At 44.8% G+C, this 25,140-nt stretch overlaps 1 protein-coding gene across 1 annotated transcript in view; it reads left to right on the top strand.

Moving 5' to 3' along the window:
- The window catches only part of LOC144754144 (flotillin-1), a 181,108-nt gene extending 156,273 nt beyond the window's left edge, over nucleotides 1-24,835 (top strand). The window contains exon 13 of the mRNA XM_078641723.1: nucleotides 22,548-24,835. Coding sequence (XP_078497849.1) covers nucleotides 22,548-22,580 — 33 coding nt within the window. The 3' untranslated portion in view covers nucleotides 22,581-24,835. The remainder of the gene's footprint in view (nucleotides 1-22,547) is intronic.
- Nucleotides 24,836-25,140: the final 305 nt, after the last annotated feature.

Below are 25,140 nucleotides of genomic sequence, written 5' to 3' on the forward strand. Positions count from 1 at the left end.
CTCACCAAAGACCCAAACACCGCCAAAACCAACCTACACGAAGGGATGAAAGAAGTAGCCGAATGGATGATGAACAGCCGTTTAAAACTGAACTCTGACAAAACGGAAGTCCTCATCTTAGGATCATCCCCCTCCGCCTGGGACGACTCATGGTGGCGAACCGCACCCATATCGACGGACCACGCACGCAACCTGGGCTTCATCCTGGACTCCTCCCTCTCGATGACCAGACAAGTCAACGCCGTCTCATCATCTTGCTTCAACATCCTACGTATGCTCAAAAAAATCTTCCGTTGGATCCCCACCGAAACAAGAAAGACGGTCACCCATGCACTGGTCACAAGCCGACTGGACTATGGAAATGCCCTTTACGCCGGAACCACAGCCAAACTACAGAAAAAACTCCAACGCATCCAAAACGCCTCGGCCAGACTCATCCTAGACATCCCCCGCCAAGCTCACATTTCCGGTCACCTGAGAGACCTCCACTGGCTCCCCGTCAACAAGAGAATAACGTTCCGCCTCCTCGCCTACGCACATAAAGCCCTCTACGACCTAGGACCCGAATTCCTCAACACGCGCCTGTCCTTTTACACCCCCACCCGCCAACTAAGATCGTCCAATCAAGCCCTCGCCGCAATTCCACGCATCCAAAGATCCACCATGGGGGGAAAAACCTTCTCCTACTTAGCGGCCAAGACCTGGAATTCTCTCCCCACCCACCTTCGCCTTACACAGAACCACCTCTCCTTCAGAAAACAACTAAAAACTTGGATATTCGATAAGTAAAGTACCCCCTCCCTCAAGTGCCTTGAGACCCTCTGGGTGCGTAGTGCGCTATACAAATTTTTAAACTTATCACCATCAGTGCTTGTCTTCCAGTTTTCTGAATCTGTGCGCGTGTTCGCAAGTTAGTGTTTGTCCATAACATGGACGTGTGGCCCTTTAGGAAGGGGTTCACTCAGTTTTGATACTTTGGGTCCCATTTTCATTTACTACACCCACATTCACATCCAAGGAAGAGCTTGTATAGTCTGATGGCTTGAGCAAAAGTGTGTCCCTGTGGGGGAGGTCAGAAGGTGCCTTTACGCTTGCTCACTGGCCCCCATGCAATAAAACACCTCCACTCACAACTTGCAGAAGGTCCGAGCGGCAGAACCAGAATACCTCTTTCAGCACATTCATCCAGTAGGGTGTGCAGTGAGACCTAGGAAATCACTGCACCTCTCTACTCTAATATTACAGATATCCACCACACCTCAACCTCCTACATCCCAGGACTCTGTCTCCCCACGCCCATCTTCTCCTATCTAAAAAATGTATCTTCCAACCTGCCCAGACAAATTAAGAAGTTTATGTAATGAAATAGTACCTAATAAGTAATCCATAATCTTTCAGCAACTCACATTTTCAATCGAACCACTCTTTATAATCTAACCTCATCAGTGAGCTGAACACTGGACTGATCTCCACCCAAGCCCCTTTCGGAAAAACCTGTTACCCAGCCACCACCAATGACCAACTTCAGTCCTAGCACATCATAGCAAAAATGTGATTTTAGGATTGGTTGCAGATAGATATTTTTGAAGTTAGGATTTTTAGGAATAATTCATTGTTTAACGGCTGGCGTTCTTTATTCTCCATTCTTGTAGAACATACTTTCAGGTACCAGTTCAAAGTTCTGCCTTTCGGGGTCACTACGGCTCCACGGGTGGTCACGGAGTGACTGGTGCTGGCGGTGGTGCATCGGCACAGAAACACCAGTCACGTTTTTTGTATGTAGATTACTGACTGATCAAGAGAAGCTGCAAAAAGAAATGCCTATCACTGACTCAAACACCCTCCGTGTCGCTCCTACTCTGCAGCCAGGTATTCACAATCATTTAAAAAAAATCAAGCCTTCACCGCAGTAGGGCCAACCCTTATCATTCCTAAATGCTAATGATAAAAGCCTACTCCAACCAAGAAAAGTGTAGGAAGCTGGCTCTTTATGAGATAGATCAATCAGTTTATATACCATGTAAAGAGTCCATGTGTTCCCTTTTGAGTGGACAGGGCCTTGCCATGCAATCCTAAAGTACTCTATTAGGGTGTAGTGTGTTCGTACACCCTTAGGCTTAACACAGAGGAGTGAAAGCCATTTGCAAATACACACAATGATTAATAGACGACACACACAATTTGAGAAGGAGATCCACTCCAATTTATAAAAATACCAAGTATATTTATATATGTTTAGGCATCAGAGAAAAATCGTTCAGGTAAGTACGTTATTACATATACATTATTTTCACTTTTAAAAGTGGAAACTACAGTTTCTGAGTTCTGCAGTGTTATCCTATGGAAGGTAGAACAAATTTTGCAAACGTGTTTAGTACATCGACTTACAAGACCAATCTCCTGGAGTTAAGGTGAGTGGTGGGCAAGGTTCAAGGGAGCACCAACAGTACTCCACCAGCAGCACGAGACGGCTGGGTGCAGGGTGCAAATCTGCATCGGGTGGCCAATGAGTCAAAAGTTACCCCAGCGTCTGCTGGACCCCAGGGGAGTCGTCTGAGTGCATCTTGGTTGTGCAGAAGGCAAGTTACCACCAAAATGAGAGAACTGCTGAAACCACTGTACCGGCGACTGGTAGCCCATTGGCGACTGGACTTCTGCCAAGTATGAGAGGACTTAGATGAATATTGACACTGCCCCCTCCTCCTGTGGCCAGGATCGCCTCACTGAGGCGTAGCCACAGGAACAACCCTGTCGATCGCACAGCATCATGCATCCCTTGCATCAGGACAACTCTATAGAAGTCAATAGCAAAGAATCACTGATGCTGGAACTGGACTGAAAACTGCTTTTATTATTTAGGTAACTGTATCTGTGGACCTTGCTGGTGCCCCAGACTGGCTCACTGCCAGAGTTGATCTCCTAGAATTTACTCTTACGTAACCGCATTGATACTTACCCAAGTTTCAAATTTGTTGAATTTGCCAATGCTTGTTCATGGTTAAGTAAAAAGCTGTGATTTACTATACCTTGTAAATTCTGTATCTTCGAAACCCTCTGGTGGCTCTTTTTCATGTAGGTGTAAAACACTTTGGAAAAATCGAATTCATATGTTTGAGGCATGTGGGCTGCTGAATTGATATCTTTGCATAGATCGCCGCCTAGTGTTGGGTCCGGATGATTGCACTTTGTTGTCTTGGAAGAGTCTTCGAAGTATCACGAGATAGGTGACTCCTCCCTTGGACCATAGTGCGCATGGGCATCCACATCCTCAGATTGTTTTTTTCCGCCATTGGGTTCGGATGTTATTTCCTATACTCCAGCTCGGAATCGAAACTAGCTACTCCTTAAGGACAAAAGGCCTTTAAACTCGATGGTATTGTTTTCGCTCGGTATCCCTCGACTCCATCCAGATTTTCATCTTGATCCGGTCGTCGACGCGGGCCGTTGGGCCTTATCGACCCCACGTGCGACTTCCGTCGATGGAAAGGAGTCCTTTTAAAAGGTGCCCAAAATGCCACTCAAAGTTCCCACATACTGACAAATACACAGTATGCAACAAGTGTTTGTCACCTGAACACAAAGAAGAGGATTGCCCGGCGTGTGCCAATTTCGATCCAAGAAAACGATCCGGAATCGACGGGCTGCCAGGCGAGAGATGCAGAAGTCTGCACTGGAACCGGAGAATATCGTCGAGGACGACCAAGAGCTTCCCGAAGCTGCCGACTCCGATCTCAAGATCGTCACCGTTGAGGACCAATCGGACTCCGATGACCAGATCACGCCGGGGCAAAAAACTGTGAGTACCCAGCCCCCCACTCCACCCAGCCCGACAAAGAAGGCTCCGGTCGAAGCATCGCCGAAAGGCCTTAGCCAAGATCGAGACATTCCTTCAGAGACCCCACCTCTCGGCCGAACTCCGAAGCACAAACGCCTTCAGGTTGCCTAGGCCCGAAGAGAGTCATCGAGCCAAAAAGAGTTCTCCAGCCAAAGGTCATCGAACCAAAAAAACTGGTAGACCCGAAGGGCGCACAACCAAAAGAGGCGGCCCGACCGAAGATCATCGACCCACAAAGTAAGGTCCTCGATCCAAAGGGTGTACAGCCTAAGAAAGCTGTCGACGCCGACAAACCATCGGCACGGAAACCCTCGGCACCAAAGAGCGTCACGCCGCAAAAACACTCGGCACCAAAAGGCTTAGCAGTTGAGCCCAAAAAACCATCAGAACCGAAGAAAATAGTCTAACCGAAAAAGGTATGTCGATCCAACTGATACAAGCTAACCTAAAAAGGCTGCCGAAAACACAAAAAAGACAATCGACCCGGAAAAACACCAGGCTTCGGACAAAAAACGTACCGAACCAAAAGCCCTGGTCGATCCAAAACAAGTCGCCGAGCCTAAAAAGGCCACCAATCCAAAGAAAGACTCTAAAGACAAAGAACGAGTCGAACCGAAAAAGGTTATCGGACCTAATTCAGCTGTCGAGCCCAATAAAGCGCCGACACCGAAAAACACAGAGCCACAGACTCCAAAAAAGGTTCATAAACCTAAACCCTCGACGCCAAAGCCACGGACTGTTGAGGAAGAACTACTCCACCCACATCCAGTGTCCGAGGAGCAGGCTAAATTATATATCGATCCAGATACAGGACACGTCATAGTCTACCACAGAAAGAAGAGGCCTTTACCACAAGACCCTCCTTCTCCAGTTCCTCCAAAGAAAAGACTGTGGCAGATCCCCCTCAAGGCCTTTCACTCCTCCTCCTTTTCTGCCTGATATGCCTTTCGTTCCTTACTCTCCCACACACTCTGATCACAATGAGGGAGAGTACATGGGGGAAGATCCTCAATACAATTATGATGACACTGGGGATCCTGATCAACAAGATAACACATGGGTTGACCAAGATGATGACGAGCAACAGCACATCCCAGATACTTCCCCTGTAGTGTAGTTCCTATCTTCCCAATAGGCTCTGCGCATTGGAATAATACCTACAGCAGTAAAGGCCTAGGCCAGACGTTAACTAGGTCTACTACTGTCGATACTAGACTTAAGTTTTGGGTTTGCCAGCATAGCTCAGAGTTCGCTAGAAACTTTCTCGAATGTTCAAGGAGGAATTAACTTCCCTGATTAGACAAGAAGGGATTTAGTTTCTGACAACCATAGAACATGACAACTTTGCTCTCCCCTAATCAAGAGTCAATCTCGAGAGTCGTGTGAACAAAAGGCAAATTATTTTACTCAAGTCAGTACGTGCATTCTTAGTCTCATCAGAATGTAGAGAAAAGGAAGAGACGGGCGTGTTCAATAAAAAGGTGTTATTTATTGATCAGTCTCTTTTCTCATACAAGAGAAATGGATCGATATTATTGCAATACTTATAGTTAAGTAAAGTGCATACATTAAAAGCAATAGTATAAAGTAATACTGTAAAAACATTGATATGGTTTCTAAGTCATATGATGTTTAAAATGAATAAAATATATTACATACACATATACATTTGACTAAACGTACTCAACTGGTGTTTCTAAATACGCCTACCCCGTGTACCTGACCTAAGTCTAATGCGTGGCCGGGAATAGAAAGTTACAGTTTAAGTTAAGTTTGTTTTTGCCAAGTGAATAACTAAAGAATTCTCTGTGAGGGGTTATTCAGTTCTGTACCTGGAAGTTAGGATGAATGAGGAATGGTATCTCTTTCTCTGGCCTCGATATTCCAGGCTGCCTGCGAGGGCTACCCGGAAACGCCGGTGCTGGGTCTCTCGGCAGGAGAAAGCAGCTTCTCTCAGCGCGTCAGAAAGGCGGGGCTGCTGCCAGCGGGGTCTGCTCTGCTCTGGGCTTCGGCAAGTATGGCTGCTCCGTCTCGTCACCACGCGTGTGTTGCATATGGCAAGATCGGTAATATTTATACCTTTAAGGTGCCGAGATTGACGTAAGGATGGACATAGATACGTCAATAAAGATGTCATACGATTTGCTCGTTAGCACATTCTTTTACTAAAGTTCTCGGTGAAATCAAAACAATGGCCGCAGGGTTTTGCCCAGGTTGTCATAGGTTTGATTTGTTATGAGAACTCCGTATGCCTTATCAGGGGCTGGAGGAATATCGCTTGTCTAATTAGATCTCAAGCGTTATGACCTAATCAGATAACACGTTCCTGTGCCGTAGTGTGACTGCGTCAGATAACGGTATCTGCATCATGGGGGTTTTCTGCCTCATGGGCTGACTGCTAGTTAACTTGTTGGTTTGTTTAACTAGAATAGGGTCAGGAATAGGGGGATCGATTCAGAACCGATAGGAATACATGACACCCACTCCACGCTAACTATGGACATATTTACTAATCTAGGCATAGTATAACATAGTACAACATACTATAGAGTAGTGTGTATACCTTACCACCCCAAAATACATAAATGCATTTTGAAATTTTCAAATATACGGAAAATTGCAGACATATATATATGGTATGCACTCAAGCTGTAGAAAAATGCCAAAGTAATTGCATTTATATACATTATTGCTTATTTGGTATATGAGAATTACACATGAAATGGTTTCTGACAGAAAAAAGTTTCGAGACCATTCCATCACAGAATAAAATATCTTTATGAACATGCCAGCGGGCAGCTAATGTCTATAAGCTATCTAAATTTTAGAAACCTTAGTTCTCTAAGAATAGTTCTTACTTTAAGCAGAAGATAGTGTCCCGAAAAATATGCAAAAATATTTGGGGCTGCTGAAAAAACTGCTGTCCGTGAACTGGAGCGAAAATGTTCATGTGACTTTATTTTTAAAGTTGAAGGCCGAATTCAGGGAACGCCGTGTGCGAGCTTGCTCAAAAGTCTCTATTTCTGTTCGGGTGAGAACATCATATCATTTAGGCTTTCGAAAAAACTGTCAACAGCTTCCTGGGAAAGTTCCACTAACTCGGAAATAGGTGTAATCATGCATTCTTGCGCATGATTGTCTCCATTGACATTCTGATTTGCATTACTGACAGAAGGTCGTACCTGTTCAATGCTGCTTTCATCTTGAACTTCACTACCCATCAATCGTAGTGGTGAAGCTTCCACGAATGCCGTCATCAGGATTGGTAGCCTTTGAGGGCAGCACAAAGCATGAACCTTGATCGGGCTCAACAATGTTTCTGCATCCATCGGCGCATCCGATTGTAGCGTCAGACAGGTGTCTAACACGCATTCTTCTCCGCATAGCAGACACCTCAATACAGGTAAAACACATCTTTGCCACATTGGTCGAAATGATAGAAACCAAGTCATGTTCAGGTCTCTAAGCCGGGAGAGTCCCAGGATTTTTGATATCCGGTCCCGGTATCCAATGGCTAGGATTGTTTCTTCCCTTGTCGCAAGAGTTTTGTCTGTGACATGGGTTGCCATAACGAAAAATAAGGACTAAGAATAGGATTCCTGCAATTAGTCCCAGGATCAGGGGAAGTCCGCCAAAAATCGAATGGACGAAATCTGGAAAAATACCCAGTATGGCTTTGAATGGTGTTAATGCCATCGAAAATACTGTCTTAAATACCCCTGAGATCCCATTGGTATCCGAAATATTTAAGATTTCATTCAGGATTTCCGCGAAATGTACGGGGGAATTAGTTGATAATAATGTATGTATCTCTGCAGTCGTCCTTGCGACTTGTAGATCATACGTTTCTTTTGATGACGAGAGCCTGGTAGGCGTCTGAAGAAGGACTGTTTTCATTCTGCTTAAAGTATCTATTCGAATAGAAGTAATTTTCAAATCGGGCCATGCCCTTGCCTCCCTGTCTGGAAAGGAGCTGGGGAACAATGAGCGTCCACAGCACTTGACCTTCGCAGTCGTAGTTACTAGATAAGGAGTCCCGGGCATAAGACTACAACATCTGCGGTCTACAATAAGAATGTAACTCCCATTATAGAGTCTTTGAAAGAATGGTTCTATCTCAGTTGCAGGTGCGCCTTGCTGGTGACATGAAAGGTTGTATGAATTCCCTTCGCAGGCTCCATGCAAACTAATTCCGTTACACAGAAGCGTGCCGCTTAGTGACATCGCACAATTGTTGCCACTAAGAAACACTTTCTGTCCTTTATTACTGACACATGCATGTGAATAGGGCAGGTTCCATGTTGTTTTAAGGTACCCCTTTCCCAATTTCTCGTACATGCCAGCCTGTATATATTTTTGGCAGTATTGAAACCTGAAGGTTGAGATTGGAATATTTATGATTCCATGTATTATCCATTCACTGACAGGTCGTTCTGACATTGTCATTGGTAATCTTTCTAGTTTTTCAATGCTCAAGATTGTATAATCAGCACCCTTTTGCGCCATACCGATTTGTCTATCAGTAAGGTTAAAGATTTGGAATAGTGACGTTGTGTTGATTAAACGCCAAGGCACATAGCCTGAAGGCAAATTTTGTAACGTCCAGCCAAGCTGTACAATAGAGCGCAATTGTGACTGACCGTGTTGTAATAACAGTAAGTCTTGCGATAATATATCGATTGCTGAAGACACAATGCTGTCCAAAGAAAAAATTCTGGAGGACAGAGTCATTAACCCATTGTCCACTACAGAAAGTGATTTTTCCAAATTAATACGGTCAATTTCCCGTATTCTCTCTGCTGTTTCAATTTGAGTAACCTTCCAGGCCTCATTGTATGCTGCATATACAGAGGCTGCTATGAAACGCTTTTGACGCTGTTTGCGTGGTCCCAAAGTGAAATCACGCAAGTCAGCACCATCAGTAAGTAAAGTTAGGTGTTGCTTAATTTCTGCCAGTGTGGAGGTTTGTAGCCATTGAAGGCATAATTTGCCCACACTGTAGGTGGTTATTATCCCTGGGTGATGTCTTTGGGGATATCTAGGGTCTGGCCTGGTCATTTTGAACCCCTGTGTTTTGTTCAGGAATCTGTCTTGACAGTTATTAGTATCTGTGGGCCAGATCAACCACTGTTTCCAATCAGGATGTGTTCTGTTTTGGTTTAATATATGGTTTACGTCTATCTCTTCATCTGTAGAAGTGTTGCTAAATATTGTTGGATTTGGAATAGACGGTTTATTTAAATCTTTGATTTTGGCTAGGCCAAGACAGGTGGTTTGTTGAACAGTGTCATTTAAAAATATCATTTGTTCTGGGATCATGCAGGCTCTAAACAAAGCTTCTATACCCTGTACTTGCCATTCTTTTGTACCCCAAACACTTTTCAATTCAACATTTTTGTCCCAATAATCAAATCCAAAAGTATTCATTTGTTCAAAAAATGAGTCTGAATATATCAATTTTGTGTTGGTTATCATGGTCTTGGTCCCTGTCTTGTTTGACAATTTAAAATAAAATGTTTCAGCATTACTTGTGTTAAAACCTGAAAAATATGAATATTTGTCGTAAGCGGTTCTTGAGCTCCCTTTTGGAGGTGTTGCACAATGTTCCCATTGATTATAATTTAAAACATTTCTAGGTTGTGCAGATCTATGTAAAAAGCGGTTACCATAGTGGTTATAGCAATACATACTGTCATAATTTGTAGAACCCTGCAAATAATCATGTTTGGTAAATTTAGCAGACATTACTAAGTCAGACATCATATTATTAATGCTTTCGAAGTCCCAATCATCAGCAAATGAGTTTGGTTTTGCAAAGTCACTCAAGGAGATCTTAATTTGGTGTGGATATTTCAGGATCTCGACCGGACCATAAATTTCATAGTCAGTGTTGTCCCAGGCTACCCCACCAGGTATCGGATTGGCTGTGAAGTTGGCTGAAGAAAGTTCTCTTTTCTCGACGTGTGAAGATGTGTGTGGTTTGAGGATCAAGTTGATTTTCTGACTTGCTGTGTCCATTTTAGCATATTTTCCCTCAATGAAGCGTCCCAATGTTAGTATCATGATGAGCCAAAGTATGAGGATAAATGCACCAAAACCCACCCAAAATTCAATCCATGGAGAAATCAGATATGTTTCTTTCAGTTGTTTCAAAAGTTCCTTAGCTTTGTCTTTAAAGGAGTTTGATGATGGCTGTGTCTTTGATTCACTGAAGTTTTCAGAGGAATCATCGAAGTTTATGAAGTAGCCGGATGCAGTTCTGTCAATTGTTCCAATTGGTTCAGGATTTTTGTTTCTTGCATTGTCACTTGGTACTTCAGTATAGATTGGTGTGTCTCTGCTAAATGTTTTTATTTGGGTTTTCAGAGGTCTGAGTTCTATTGCATTGTTGCATAGTCCTTGTTGTTCTTCTGTAGGCGTTTCGAATGTGATGAGCCTCTTCGTTAGGACCTCTGTACTGGTAGCAAACCTTGGTGTTCTGCTACTTATTGGGAGTCCACTTGGCCTACTGTTTGTTATCGGCCACATGTTGTGGTTTTACCAGGTCGATGGATACAACTCGGTTCTCCTTTTTACCAGCAAGTGGCGGTAGTACAACTGATCTTGTCCCGTTGACAGACAAGACAGGAACTGCTTTTCTGTAAGAAGGCCCAAATTCCTTCTTTACCGCGATCTTTTCCCTGACTAGATCCCCGACTTTTGGAATCCAGACAGGTCTTGCTGGGACAGGTGGTGGTTCTTCAGTGGTTGTTGGCTGTTGTTTCAACTTTATGTTGCTCAGGTCTTTTCTTGTTTTGTTTAAGTCCTGCAAAATAGCCAAACGGTCTTTGATATCAAAGGTTTTTTCTTTCACCACTGAAGTCTGACTATCAATGTCAGAGATCATCATCCTAGTTCCGAATAATAATTCGTACGCACTGAATCCCTTCAGAGAATTTCTTGGCAAGTTATTTAGACTACGTTGGACACTTATTAGATGTTTGACCCACCCAGCTCCCGAACCTAATATCCTTTCTGCTATAGATTGCTTTATGCCTTGGTTTTTTCTTTACACCATCCCGTACCCTCAGGAAGGAAGTGAGAAGATTCCCGCTGGACTGTGCTCATTCGGCCATGTTTCCCCCCAGGCTGGTGGGCTTGAGTGAAAACAATGGTCGAACGTAGCATGCTCTTAGCGTATATGCCATTTAGACTCGCAAATCTTTGTATAACAGTCCGGACGTCAGCCGAGTGCTGGTGATTTACATTATAAGTGGAAACTAGCCTGTATATGTTAATCGCAAGCCATTCTTTTTACTGGTAATATTATCTGCCGTAATACGACGAGGTGTCAAACTGTTTCTCTCCCCACTGCGATCTCTATTGCAGTTTGGGCGGCGTTTTACAAACATGGTGTGACGCAGGCTCATGCCTGGCCACCAGTACCGTGATTGTAATTCTTCCAGAGAATCTTTTAATTTAAGGTGTCTGAGACCCTCGCCCATGTGTGCGTCTGCGATTAACAAGTTTCTCCTGTCCATGTTTGGGATCACTCTATCCCCCACTCCAGGGATTCGAGCAAAAGGGACGGAGTTTGCATCTATTATGTATGTATAATTGAGTGGATAGTTGATCGGTAACGCTGAGCAGTCGCCTTTTGATGACGTTTTCACCGCCAGCACTGTTTCACCGTCAATGTATTTTAATGTACGCTTTTTTCGAACTACGGGAGCCGATTTAGTGGCTGCCGCTGCGGCTGTTTCAGCCAATGAATTCCCTACAACGTGAACACCATCACGCTGATGACTCAGTGAGTGAGTCACGTGAGTCTTTGGTAGTTCTTTTTGTAAAAGAGCTATTTGTTCCCAGAGCAGTTTCTGCTTTATTGGTGCATCTGTGTCATCTTTGTAACCGTTTTGAATCCATGCCTGCAAATCGCTGTTATATGATTTGACGCAGTAATATGAATCTGACACTATAAGTGTCGGGAATTCGCGATCCGCATTATCTAGCGCCATCTTCAATGCTATTATTTCAGTTTGTTTTTCTGAATTAGTTTCTACTGAGTGTGATTTTGTTAATAGAGGTTTTAGTTTACCTCCGCGCCACACTTCTTTTGTAATCTCACATGTGGGGTTGTATGCTTGTTCTCCCCAAACGGACGGTTGAGCATGTCCCTCTGTATAGATTACACAGGCGTAATGTCGTAAAGGCAGAATGTCGATTGGCAGAGGATATGTTTCTTCATATTCTAGATTTTTCAATTCTTCTAGTTCTGGATCAAAGTAGTAGTATACTTTGTCCGTTGTGATAGAATTCACCCATTGTATCCATTCCGGATTCAATGTTGTTGTTGGTAAATTACACGGTGTTGTTAGTGCCTCAAAGGCTGGTTCTGCTGTTCTGACTGTAATGTGTCTACCGTCCGCTTGATCTTTTTCTCTAGCTATTGCGGTTTGAACTGCATGAACAATTTTTTCTTTGTTGCTGAATCTCTGTTCAGCTTTTGTGTACAAGTGTGATTTGAATGCAATTGGTACCTTTTCTCCCTCATTAGAGGTCAGGTATGTGAATCCGCATCTCCCTGGGATGACTCGAATCACAAGACCAATGACACTCTCCTTCCCCTTCTTCACCGGGTCAAATCCGGTTCCCCCCTGGACTTTGCTCCTGCCCACATTCTTAAAGAAATTTATTCAGTCTGTCCTACACCTCCTCTCACTCTCCTTAACGACTCACTCACATACGGCTCCGTTCCCAGTTCACATAAATCGGCGATTGTCATACCACTCTTAAAAAAACCAGACGCCGATTCATCGGCTCCTGCCAGCTATCGTCCCATCTCACTCCTGCCCTACCTTGCAAAAGTCCTAGAAACCCACATCACCACTACCTTAACTACACATATTGAGACAAATCATTGTCTCTCCCCCTGTCAAGCTGGTTTCCGCCCCATGCACTCTACTGAGAAGGTGGTCGTCTCAGTAATGGACAAACTGCGTGGAGGTATTGACACCAACCTTCCGCAAGCCCTGATACTCCTAGACCTGTCCGCCGCTTTTGACACGGTGGACCATTCCATCCTTCTCCATCGTGTCAGGGCGGCGGGCATAGAAGGCCTGGCCTTTTCATGGCTTGAGTCCTTTCTTGCGGGGAGAAGCCAAGCGGTACGCTTGGCCGGCTATGCTGCGGCCTCACGCAAAGTAGAGTGCGGGGTTCCCCAGGGCTCATCACTTTCCCCCCTCTTGTTCAACCTTTATATCTTTCCCCTCATTTTTATGTTACAGCAGCTGGAGGTCACTGTGTTCAACTACGCGGATGACCTCCAGCTAATCTTCAACCTATCTCACTCACCTTCATCTGCTTTGAACGTCCAGACAGTAATGACTTTCATTCACGATTGGATGAACTGCAACCACCTCAAGCTTAACCCAGACAAGACCGAGCTGGTCTTGACTGGAGGTGGTTGCAGTCCATGGTCCCCCTCCTTCTGGCCCCCTTCCCTTGGTGCCCCCCCACTCCCTGTGCCCAAGGTGAAAACCCTGGGCATCTACCTTAACTCCCAACTCACTGTCCATTCACAGGTTAGTTCCGTAGTTTCCTCTTGTTTTTTTTCCCTTAAAACTATTAGGAAAGGTTCCCGTTTCTTTTCTACCCCTGCTCTAAAAATCATCGTGCTGGCCATGGTTCTGTCCCGTATAGACTATGGTAACATAGTCTATAATGGGGCCCCGGCTTATGCAATCCACCGCCTGCAACTGGTACAGAACCAGGCGGCCCGCCTGATCTATGGCCAGCCTAAATACCATCGGGCTACCCCACTGCTCAAAACCCTGCACTGGCTTCCAATAAAAGAACGCGCCCTTTTCAAGCTCGGCTGCCTCACCTATCAAGCCAGATCAGGCACTGCCCCTGAGTTCATCTGCTCGGCCATTAAGCCCTACCTTCCCGGCAGAGAACTCCGCTCCACTTATTCAGCTCTTCTTGCTATTCCCCGCTTTAAAAAACAGAAAGCGGGTGGATCCAGTTTTGCTGTCTTGGCTCCTACCTTCTGGAACTCCCTCCCTGTCACCCTGCGCACTTCTCCTTCCTCCCTCCTGTTCCGGAAGAACCTTAAAACCTTCCTCTTCACGCAAGCCCATCTGACATAGACCTCTCTTGTCACCGCCGCCCACCGTCCGCCATTAGCGCCATGAAACCGCCTGGTAAACGAGCGCTGTACAAATGTTTTTAAATTAAAATTAAATTTAAAAAAATTAAAAGTTATCACGTGTTTCTAATTTTGTTTTAATTAGCATGTCTGTTTGTAAGGATCTCAGAATTTCTGTGTGTATTTGAGTCCAACTGGATCTTTTAAAATCTGGTTTAATTAGATCATAAAGGGGTTTGACCCTTTCTGCGTAATTTGCAATGTATGTTCTTCCGAAATTTAGGAAGCCTAGAATCGACTGAAGATTTTTTAGTGTTCTAGGTGCTTGGATTACGGCGCATTTCTCTAGGAAATTGTCAGCCAGGCTTCTGCCTTCACTTGATAATTCATATCCTAAGAACAGGACTGTCAGATGGGCAATTCTGGATTTTTTAAAGTTGAATTTGTAACCCTCTGCTGCGAACCCAAGTATTATGGTGTTCACTCTTTTCAAGTGAGTCTCCAAGTCATCATCTGTTAAGTAAATGTCATCGACATAAGATAATGCTTCATCATCATATAGTTGTAGTAATTCTGTTACTCTCGCTGAGAATACTCCCGGGCTGTTCTTGTACCCCTGGGCTAACCGACAGAATTGTTTTTGAGTGCCATTTACTGAGAATGCAGTTAAATATCTGCTCTCTGGTGCTATGTTTTGACAAAAGAATCCATTGGAGATGTCCAAGGTTGTTTTGTATTTTTATTAATTGTTTTAGTTGTACTAAAAGATCTGCTGCAGGCATTCTTTCGAAGTCTGGATGTGGTGTGTATCCGGCTAGGACCGGCCACGTTGCTCCTGGTCTACCTAAAGGACCGAGCCTGGTGATGTGATTATTATGTTTTAGGGCGCCATCAAATAAGAGCAAATGCTCTTGGAATTTGAGTGGTACTTCCACCTCCTCGAAAGGAGTGTACTCATTAGGAGGTTCCTCTATTTTGTAATAGTGGAAGTACTTTGTTACAGCATTAGCTGCTGGAAAATGTATCCATGAATAATATACCTCTGTCTGCCGATATTAGTGTGCCTCAATTACGAATATGACTGTGCCACCTCTAGGTGTCAGTCCATTTTCTATAAGTTTTAGAGTTATAGATCTCCTTTTGATGACCGGGATGAGTATTATATCCTCGTCTGCTGCTTGCATGGTAGCATCAGCTGCTGCGAGTTCAGTTGCTAATCTAACTGCCTCTCTTTCATCATCACTCTCTGCCATTTTACCGACAGGAAGGTTATTTAGTTTGTTTGCAGATCAGGTTTCTTATGGAACAAAATTTAGATGCACAATATTTTGGAACAGTGTATCCTTCAACGTTGACTATACCAAGAACCATACATAGGAGTTACCTCCTGCGAGGTTTTGGAGGATATTACCTTTCACCCACTCCAGACGTCTTTGGAGTATAATGGGAAAAGGGGTCTGAGTGAGAAAGCACGACTGAGTTACTCTAAATGTCTTACGTTAGTTTTATCGCCCTTTCCAAACGCGTTGCGCGCCATGTAGTGTAGTTCCTATCTTCCCAATAGGCTCTGCGCATTGGAATAATACCTACAGCAGTAAAGGCCTAGGCCAGACGTTAACTAGGTCTACTACTGTCGATACTAGACTTAAGTTTTGGGTTTGCCAGCATAGCTCAGAGTTCGCTAGAAACTTTCTCGAATGTTCAAGGAGGAATTAACTTCCCTGATTAGACAAGAAGGGATTTAGTTTCCGACAACCATAGAACATGACAACTTTGCTCTCCCCTAATCAAGAGTCAATCTCGAGAGTCGTGTGAACAAAAGGCAAATTATTTTACTCAGTCAGTACGTGCATTCTTAGTCTCATCAGAATGTAGAGAAAAGGAAGAGACGGGCGTGTTCAATAAAAAGGTGTTATTTATTGATCAGTCTCTTTTCTCATACAAGAGAAATGGATCGATATTATTGCAATACTTATAGTTAAGTAAAGTGCATACATTAAAAGCAATAGTATAAAGTAATACTGTAAAAACATTGATATGGTTTCTAAGCCATATGATGTTTAAAATGAATAAAATATATTACATACACATATACATTTGACTAAACGTACTCAACTGGTGTTTCTAAATACGCCTACCCCGTGTACCTGACCTAAGTCTAATGCGTGGGCGGGAATAGAAAGTTACAGTTTAAGTTAAGTTTGTTTTTGCCAAGTGAATAACTAAAGAATTCTCTGTGAGGGGTTATTCAGTTCTGTACCTGGAAGTTAGGATGAATGAGGAATGGTATCTCTTTCTCTGGCCTCGATATTCCAGGCTGCCTGCGAGGGCTACCCGGAAACGCCGGTGCTGGGTCTCTCGGCAGGAGAAAGCAGCTTCTCTCAGCGCGTCAGAAAGGCGGGGCTGCTGCCAGCGGGGTCTGCTCTGCTCTGGGCTTCGGCAAGTATGGCTGCTCCGTCTCGTCACCACGCGTGTGTTGCATATGGCAAGATCGGTAATATTTATACCTTTAAGGTGCCGAGATTGACGTACGGATGGACATAGATACGTCAATAAAGATGTCATACGATTTGCTCGTTAGCACATTCTTTTACTAAAGTTCTCGGTGAAATCAAAACAATGGCCGCAGGGTTTTGCCCAGGTTGTCATAGGTTTGATTTGTTATGAGAACTCCGTATGCCTTATCAGGGGCTGGAGGAATATCGCTTGTCTAATTAGATCGCAAGCGTTATGACCTAATCAGATAACACAATCCTGTGCCGTAGTGTGACTGCGTCAGATAACGGTATCTGCATCATGGGGGTTTTCTGCCTCATGGGCTGACTGCTAGTTAACTTGTTGGTTTGTTTAACTAGAATAGGGTCAGGAATAGGGGGATCGATTCAGAACCGATAGGAATACATGACACCCCATACCCAACAAAACCGTCACCTACAGACGACACAATCATGTTTAATCAGCTTATAGATAGGGCAGCTAAATAACACAAGGTAGATATGTACAATGACCCTATAGAGGAAGATTTCTTGTTCGACACCTTCCCCACTTCTGAGAAAAATGTCAGAACTCTTCCAATGCTTAAAGGGGTCCTCAAGCACACGCCAGATATCTTTAACCCCTTTTCTGCAGGGGTAATGCCCTCACAGTGCGGAGGGGGTCTGAGGCGCCACTGTGCTCATGACGAACCCAACAATGTGCATACAATTTACAAAAACATGGAAATATTTACAAGCTGAATCATCAAGTATAAATCTTGAAGGGAAATCACCCCATCATGGGGTGATTTCCACTAGCCTTCATCCCTTCAAGATTTATACTTGATGATTCAGCTTGTAAATATTTCCTTGTTTTTGTAAATTGTATGCACATTGTTGTCTCATGTTCATTGTCATGTTTTCACGAGTGTAAATATTTTTTTTATTTGTGTTGAAATGTACCCTAAAATGTATATAGCAACACATGAAGTTGATTACGTTCTTTTTGCTGCCTAGATTAAAAAAAAATGTGATGATTCATTAAAAAAAAAGTGACATAAATCAATGTCAGGATAAACCAATAAAGTTGTGTTTATCCGTATTTTCGCATTTATTGTTTAAATTGATATCAGAGGCTTAGGTAAACTTCCCTTTTTTCATAGCTGTAGTGGCAGCACACCTCAGGCGGCAACACATCCACGTGTTTCCCTATCTCGACGATTGACTCATAAAAGCCAAGTCAGACGTCCAATGTGCAAGTCATACGTCTCAAACCCTCCAGCTGCTACACAGTCTGGGTTTCTCAATAAATTATCCAACATCTTATCTGCAACCCTCCCACATACAACAGTATCTGGGAGCTACAATAGATACATCAGTAGCAAAGGCATATCCCAATCCAGTCAGGATAGCCAACATGCAGACACTAATCCAAAGGTTTCAGCCACGACACTCCTTACCAGCTCGAGTGTTCATGCAACACATAGGCATGATGGCCTCCTGCATATTCATTGTCCCCCATGCCAGACTTCAAATGCGTCCATTACAAGAATGCCTAGCAAGGCAGTGGAACCAGGCTCAAGGACAACTAAAAGACCTAGTGTTGGTAGACAGTCACGCATACAGCTCTCTGCAGCGGTGGAATCCACAAAACCTTTCCAAGGGGCGATTGTTCCATGAGCCAGTTCCACAAGTAGTATTGACAACGGACGCATCACTAACAGGATGGGGAGCCCACCTACATCAATACACAGTCCAGGGATTCTGGACAGTCAAGCAAAATACACTGCATATCAACCAATTAGAGTTGCTAGCAGTTTTTCTGGCACTGAAAGCGTTCCAAAACCACATACACAACAAACCGGTGTTGATCCGGATGGACAACATGACAGCCATGTATTACATCCAAAAACAGGGAAGGACTCACTCTCCACAGCTTTCTCACTTAGCGCAGAGCATATGGAGGTGGGCAATTCCAAAGAACATATTTCTCCTAGCAGAACACCTGCCAGGGAAAGACAATCAAATAGCCGATCTGTTAAGCAGACACAGCCAACAGATACACGAATGGGAAATTCACCCTCAAGTTCTCCAACCATTCTTCCAAGAATGGGGGCATCCAGAGATAGATCTGTTTGCCGCAAACGAAAACTCAAAATGCCGGTACTTTGCCGCCAGGTTCCCACATCCATTGTGTCACAGGGCAATGCGATATGGATGAACTGGTCACGCAGATTTGCGTACGCTTTTCCACCAGCCCCACTGAATCCGCTAGTGGCACGCAAACTACGTCAGCAGTCTCTGACACTGATCCTGGTTGCTCCAACATGTGCCAGACAACCATGGTACACAACATTCCTAGAACTCTGTGGTTCCACACCAAAGACTGCGCCTATCACCACATCTCCTAACTCAGAACCATGGAGAAATCAGGCACCCAGATTCCAATCAACTGAACCTAGCGATCTGGCTCCTGAAGTCTTAGAATTTGGATATCTCAATCTGCCTCCTGACTGCATGAACATTATCAAAGAGGCAAGACGCCCAACCACTAGAGCATGCTATGCAGCCAAATGGAAGAGATTTGTAATTTATTGCAACAATAACCAAATCAATCCATTAGACGCTTCAATACAAAACATTATCGGTTATCTGTTGCATCTTCAAAGATGCAATCTAGCATACTCTTCAATAAGACTTCATCTTGCAGCTATAGCAGCTTACCTCCAAAACAGACGAACACCTGTCTCTGTTCAGAGTTCCAGCAATCAAGGCTTTCATGGAAAGGCTCAAACGGATAATCCCTCCCAAACACCCACCTTCACCGGTCTGGAATTTAAATATAGTACTTACCAGACTTATGGGACCTCCTTTTGAACCACTACACTCATGTGAACTGCAATTTCTAATATGGAAGGTGGCTTTTTTAATTGCCATCACTTCACTCAGAAGAGTAAGTGAGTTACAGGCTTTAACTATTCAGGAACCTTACATGCAAATACATGCAAATAAGGTGGTACCACGTACTAACCCTAAATTCATGCCAAAGTTCATTTCCACTTTCCATATCAATCAGTCCATTGAACTGCCCGTTTTCTTCCAAAACCCGCAGTCAGTAGCTGAAAGCGCCTTGCACACACTAGATGTAAGAAGAGGGCTGTTATATTACATTGACAGAACTAAACCGTCAGAAAGACACAGCAACTGTTTGCTTTCTCACCACAACATAAAGGTAACCCCATCTCTAAATCAGGAATAGCTAGATGGATAGTTAAATGCATTCAAATATGCTACCAAAAAGCTAAACGCACTCTAACAGTACCCCCAAGAGCACACTCCACGCGCAAAATGGGGGCATCTATGGCTTTCCTGGGAAACATCCCACTAGAAGACATCTGTAAGGCAGCCACATGGACTACAATACACACTTTCACCAAACACTATTGTGTAGATGTGCAAGCAAAGCAGCAAGCTGCTGTAGGCCAAGCTGTCCTCAAAACTCTTTTTCAAATTGCTGCAGCTGGGACAGGCGTCCACCGCTAGAGGAGGTACTGCTGTACAGTCTATACAAAGATATGAATTCAGCAGCCCACATGCCTCGAACGGAAAATGCTACTTACCAGTATGCATCTGTTCTTGGCATGTAGGGCTGCTGAGATTCATATCGCCCACCCGCCTCCCCGGGGCCTGTCGCACCTGCAAGGTTTTCTTTGCATGGCCATCTTTACTCTACTATACTCCATCTTTGCCACAATGGCGAAAAACAATCTGAGGATGGAGTGGATGCCCATGCGCACTGTGGTCCAAGGGAGGAGTCACCTATCTCGTGATACTTCGAAGACTCTTCCAAGACAACAAAGTGCAATCATCCGGACCCAACACTAGGCGGCGATCTATGCAAAGATATGAATGTCAGCAGCCCTACATGCCAAGAACAGATGCATACTGGTAAGTAGCATTTTCCTTATCAATTGGCGTTATATTCCATGAGTGTCTCAATTATTTCTTCTTCAATTGTTTTGGTACTGTTTAAATGATTTACACTTGTTTCTTTGCTTAAGTCTGCCTGCTCAGAGCCACAGCAACCCAGGGTCGAGCTAAGGTTTAACAAAAGAAACCGAACTCGTCCTAAAGGGGGTTGGTAGTGTATTACACTGTGAGGTCACACAACCACACCATATATTACACCCCATTTCCTCATCGCTACATATTGTGCATATGTCACACATGGGTTAGAAAAGCACGCCCTCTTAGTTGCCGTGTGAGCCTTTGAAATTTTTGTAACTATTAGTTTGTAGCATATAGTTCGAGGCATATGAGCTGCAGATCGTACACTTTGCATCAGATCGCCACCTGGTGTTGGGCTCGGATGATTGCATGTTGTTGTCTTCTTGGTGAAGTCTTTGTAGTCTAGATATAGGTGACTTCTCCCTTGGACAATACTGCGCATGGGCATCGGCTCTATCCTTAGATTGTTTTTTTCCGCCTCTGGGTTCTGATGAAAGTTTCTCCGTCCTGCTAGAAAAACTTTTCCAGCAACTTCGAAGCGCAAAAACTTCCTACAAACAATATCGACGTCGACTATACAACTTTCGACGCTATCACCTCGATTCCGGATCATCGACGTGGGACGCTGGGCCTATATACGCCGAGCGGCCTACACCACATGGAAAGAAATGCCGAAATGCCAGGCAGCAAAATTCCCGCATAGCGATCATCACGAGGTTTGCAACCTCCGTCTATCGCCGGATCACAACGAGTCGACCTGCACAGCTTGTGCGTCCTTCCGATCATAGAAGACATCCGGGATCGGAGGGCCCGTCGACACGAGATGAGGAGATCAGCCCCAGCACCGGAGAATATCTTCGATGGCTAGGTTCTGCTCGTTCCAGAAGAAGATTCGCCGGATCTCCAGATCATATCAGAGGCAGAGGACTCGGACGACTCGATTCCATCACGTCAACCCGTGAGTACTTCTGCCCCTGCACCGCACACACTGCCCAAGCCAAAGACGAAGGTCAGCACTCCGCCCAAGGGGCCCAGTCGAGACCAAGTGCTCCCTCCTAAAGCCCAGACTTCGAACACGGCTCCGAGGAAGACAACTACGCCTTCAGGTGCTTCGGCACCGAGCAAACCACACGTGCCGATTCCACCACCTCCATCGGCACCAAAGCCCAAAGATCCTTCGGCACCAAAGCCAAAAGACTCTTCGGCACCGAAACCGAGAGATTCTTCGACGCCAAAAGCGGTAGCAACCATGGATTTCTTGGGAAATGTTCCCTTAGCTGACATATGTAAAGATACCACTTGGTCAACCCCAAACACCTTTGCTTAGTATTATTGTCTGTATATCCCTAGCAAGGCAACAAGCTATGGTTGGCCGCTTGTAGGGGATACTGCTTTACAGCCAATGCAGAGCGTGTGTATCTGCAGCATCTCATGCTTATAACAGAAAATGTCAGTTACCCTGTAAGCATATGTTCATAGCCTGTAGTGCTGTAGATTCACATGCGCTCATCCTGCTTTCCAGAAGAGTGCAGCTTTGATCACAGATCACTTCCTTTATTGACTAGCTTCATTTTACAATTCTCATGAGCACCATACTGTGTTTACTCATCACTCCATACTACTCACACCCGCTGTGCGAAAAACAATCTAATATGGATTTCGGTGCCTAGGCACATTGCCAACTAAGGGAAGATTCACTATATACCTTGTGACTCAAAAGACTTATTTGAGAAAAACACAACTTGAAAACGTCTGAGCCCAACATTAGATGGCTGGAGTACGCAGAACAAGTGAATCTACAGCACTACCCACAACAAACAGATGCTTACAGTGTAAGTTGCGCATTCCATCCAAGCCATCCTTTTTTCTTTGTCATCGTGTTACCATTCCTACTGTTTTATCTTTTGTAAATACTTGCACAAACTCCTCTTGAAGCAGAGTTTTTGGTGGGCTTTCTGCTGTACATCATGGGATGTGTTGCCTTGTTTAGATGTCCCTGTTTCCTTTCCATCCTCCTCCTCATAGGGCCAGGGACGTTGTCTGCAGAATATCATTTTGTGATCTAATGTTCTTTTATCCTCCCATCTCTCTCTCTCTGCAGTGCTCTCAGATGAAGCCTGGAAGGATGGCCTAATGAAGGAGGTGTCAGCGGTGTCTCCGTGGTGCCTTTATGCATGTGAACCCCTCAACCCTCGTCACACTTACTTCACGTACCTTGACTCCTTCCTCATGTCCACTCCCACCCCATGTATGTGCACACCAAAGTACTTGTTCCTTACTGAGTACCCCTCAGGCCCCTGGGGACTGTTCTCATCAGACTGGTCGCAGATGGATGCTGCAACTCATGCGGGGGTGCATGGTTTTACCGCATCTCCTGAGTTCCCCCTCAAACCCACTTGTAAAGGTGGTTTACCCTTGCTGGACTACCCTACCTCAGCTAAACCTGGTGCAAACTGCTGCAAACCCTTGTGGCCTGTATGTTTTCTGAAGACCCCAATCGGTCTGTTCCTAAAGACTTCCCCTTCACTCTGTCACAGAACTGGGGTGGGCGGCAGGATTCCCTTTTTTTCCAAACTGTACATGGTGTGCTAACCATCTGGGTATTAAATGCCTCCATTTGCTGTGACTGCTAATGGACTCTGAGGTGTAGGAACAAGAAGGAATGACGAATCCCACACAATGACCACCCTAAACACTCGGTGCTTCTCACCATTTTAAGGTTTGCCTACACAGAAGCTGGTGGCAGGGACCAAGACAGAGAAAACTGGGCATTTTTCATCAATGGGACCCATGCCGCCTTGGGGGAGCACTCAAAGGATCCAATGGGGCTGTCACCCTTCAGGACCACAACGACCCTCCCCGCAAGTCTAGTTACCGCTATAACTGGCCCATGGCAACCCTTCCCACAAGCCCAAGCATCGCCTATCAGCCCCCTCTGTGAATAAATGTAACCACTGTGCACAGGCACACCTCTGCACCCACTGCTCTAAAGTCACATGACACCCACTGCCCTAAGGTCACACGACACCTAGCACGACCGCCCTAATTACAATGTGAATCTGTGCTTTTATTATTTCTGATGTTTTTTTTTCTCACTACTTCCACCCTTAGTGCCATACAATTTAGCTGACAGATCAAAAGAAGGCTGGGATTGTTCTGGCTTGCTTACTGTTATTCCCTTGCCTCCATATCACCTCCAGGCCCCTCTCACCAACCACGGTTTTGGGCTTCATGGATTGTAAAAGCTGCAGCCTGCATGCCTACTTTGCCTTCTCCTTTAATTGTCTGATTTTGGGTGCTGACCACTCCTATCCATGCCCCTCTAATACGCCTTTCAGCCAGGGGTAGATCACAAGCCACCCCATCTCTACCCACCCCTTTTCCATCTTGGTTTAAGGCGTGGGTGGAGGGGCCTCTCTGCGCCCTCCTTCTGCCTGACACCTTGTGGCCAGGGGTGTGCTTGGTTCTGCTGGAGTCTCTGCCTGCCTGCCTTACACGGAGCATCCACCAGAGGGCGCCGCTGTCTCCAGGTTATGAAGCTGGAAGGAGCCTTCTTTTTAAAGGAACATTACATGTATCAATGTCTTTTATATTATTGTATATGACTATACATGTGTTAGGATTATTGTTGTACAACATAATTCATAGTGTGCCAGATTTACTGAGTTTAATATAGAGAGATGACAAACCAGAATTCTCCAAATGTTGACTGAGCACCCAAGGATCTGCCCTTTCTCCGCTCTCTAGAATTCTCATCTTAGTTTGAGCCTTTTGCTGACACAAAGGAGAACTGAGGGGTGCAGAATGGTGGGAAAGGTGGACGGTGGTGCAGGACTGTACTATCGCAACGGGGTAAGGGGCTGTAACTCTGTGCTGGCACTATGAATGAACTCAGAACCCTAGTTGGAGTGGTGGGAGGAGTGGGGCTTCACACCCGAAGGGTATGTAGGACAAACTGGGTGTGTGGAGAAGTGAGGCCTTTAATAGTAGGTAGGAAAGCTTGCCCTGAGGGAGGTGGGATAAGATCTAATTAATGTAGTTAAGCGGAGGGTTGGTGGGGTTGGGTTTTGTAAGATTGACTAGATGGACTGAGGCGGGGTGTAAGATTCATTGGAGGGGCCGGAGTGTAAGATGAATCAGTGGCTGTTCTGCACCAACACTGGCCTCAGTTTTGCCCCGACCCCCAGGAGCACCAGTCCTTGCTTGGCTATACAAGATGGCGGTCCCTTCATCGTTTATCCCAGGTTCTTCATTGCTCTCCACCTAATACATTTACAGCCTGCCTCCTTTCTCCACTCTCCAGCTCTCCAGGGCAGCCCTCCTCCTTGGTCTGCGCCATACATTTGATGTCATCACATGTGTCTTGTGAAATAAATATGTATGATATGAGTCTGTCTACATTTTCTTGAAGATCTGTGCGCTTTCTATCGCTTGGCATTCTTTTCTGAGGACATCACCAGGGAATTGGAGAGAAAATCTTGTAGTGTGGTTGGAGATATATATGTGTGTGTGTGTTTGTAGCATGAGTGGTTTTATTTTAGTTTTAACTCATTTTTTTAATAAGATACAAGACCTAATATGACTCGCAGGTGCATTTTGTAAATAAATGTTCGAGGCATTTGTGGCTGTAGATACACACGCTGTGCATACTCATGCCATCTAGTGTGCATACCCCTGCTATCTAATGTTGGCCC

This window comes from Lissotriton helveticus, chromosome 5_1 (genome assembly GCF_964261635.1).
Source record: "Lissotriton helveticus chromosome 5_1, aLisHel1.1, whole genome shotgun sequence".
In the NCBI taxonomy this organism is placed as follows: Eukaryota; Metazoa; Chordata; class Amphibia; order Caudata; family Salamandridae; genus Lissotriton; species Lissotriton helveticus.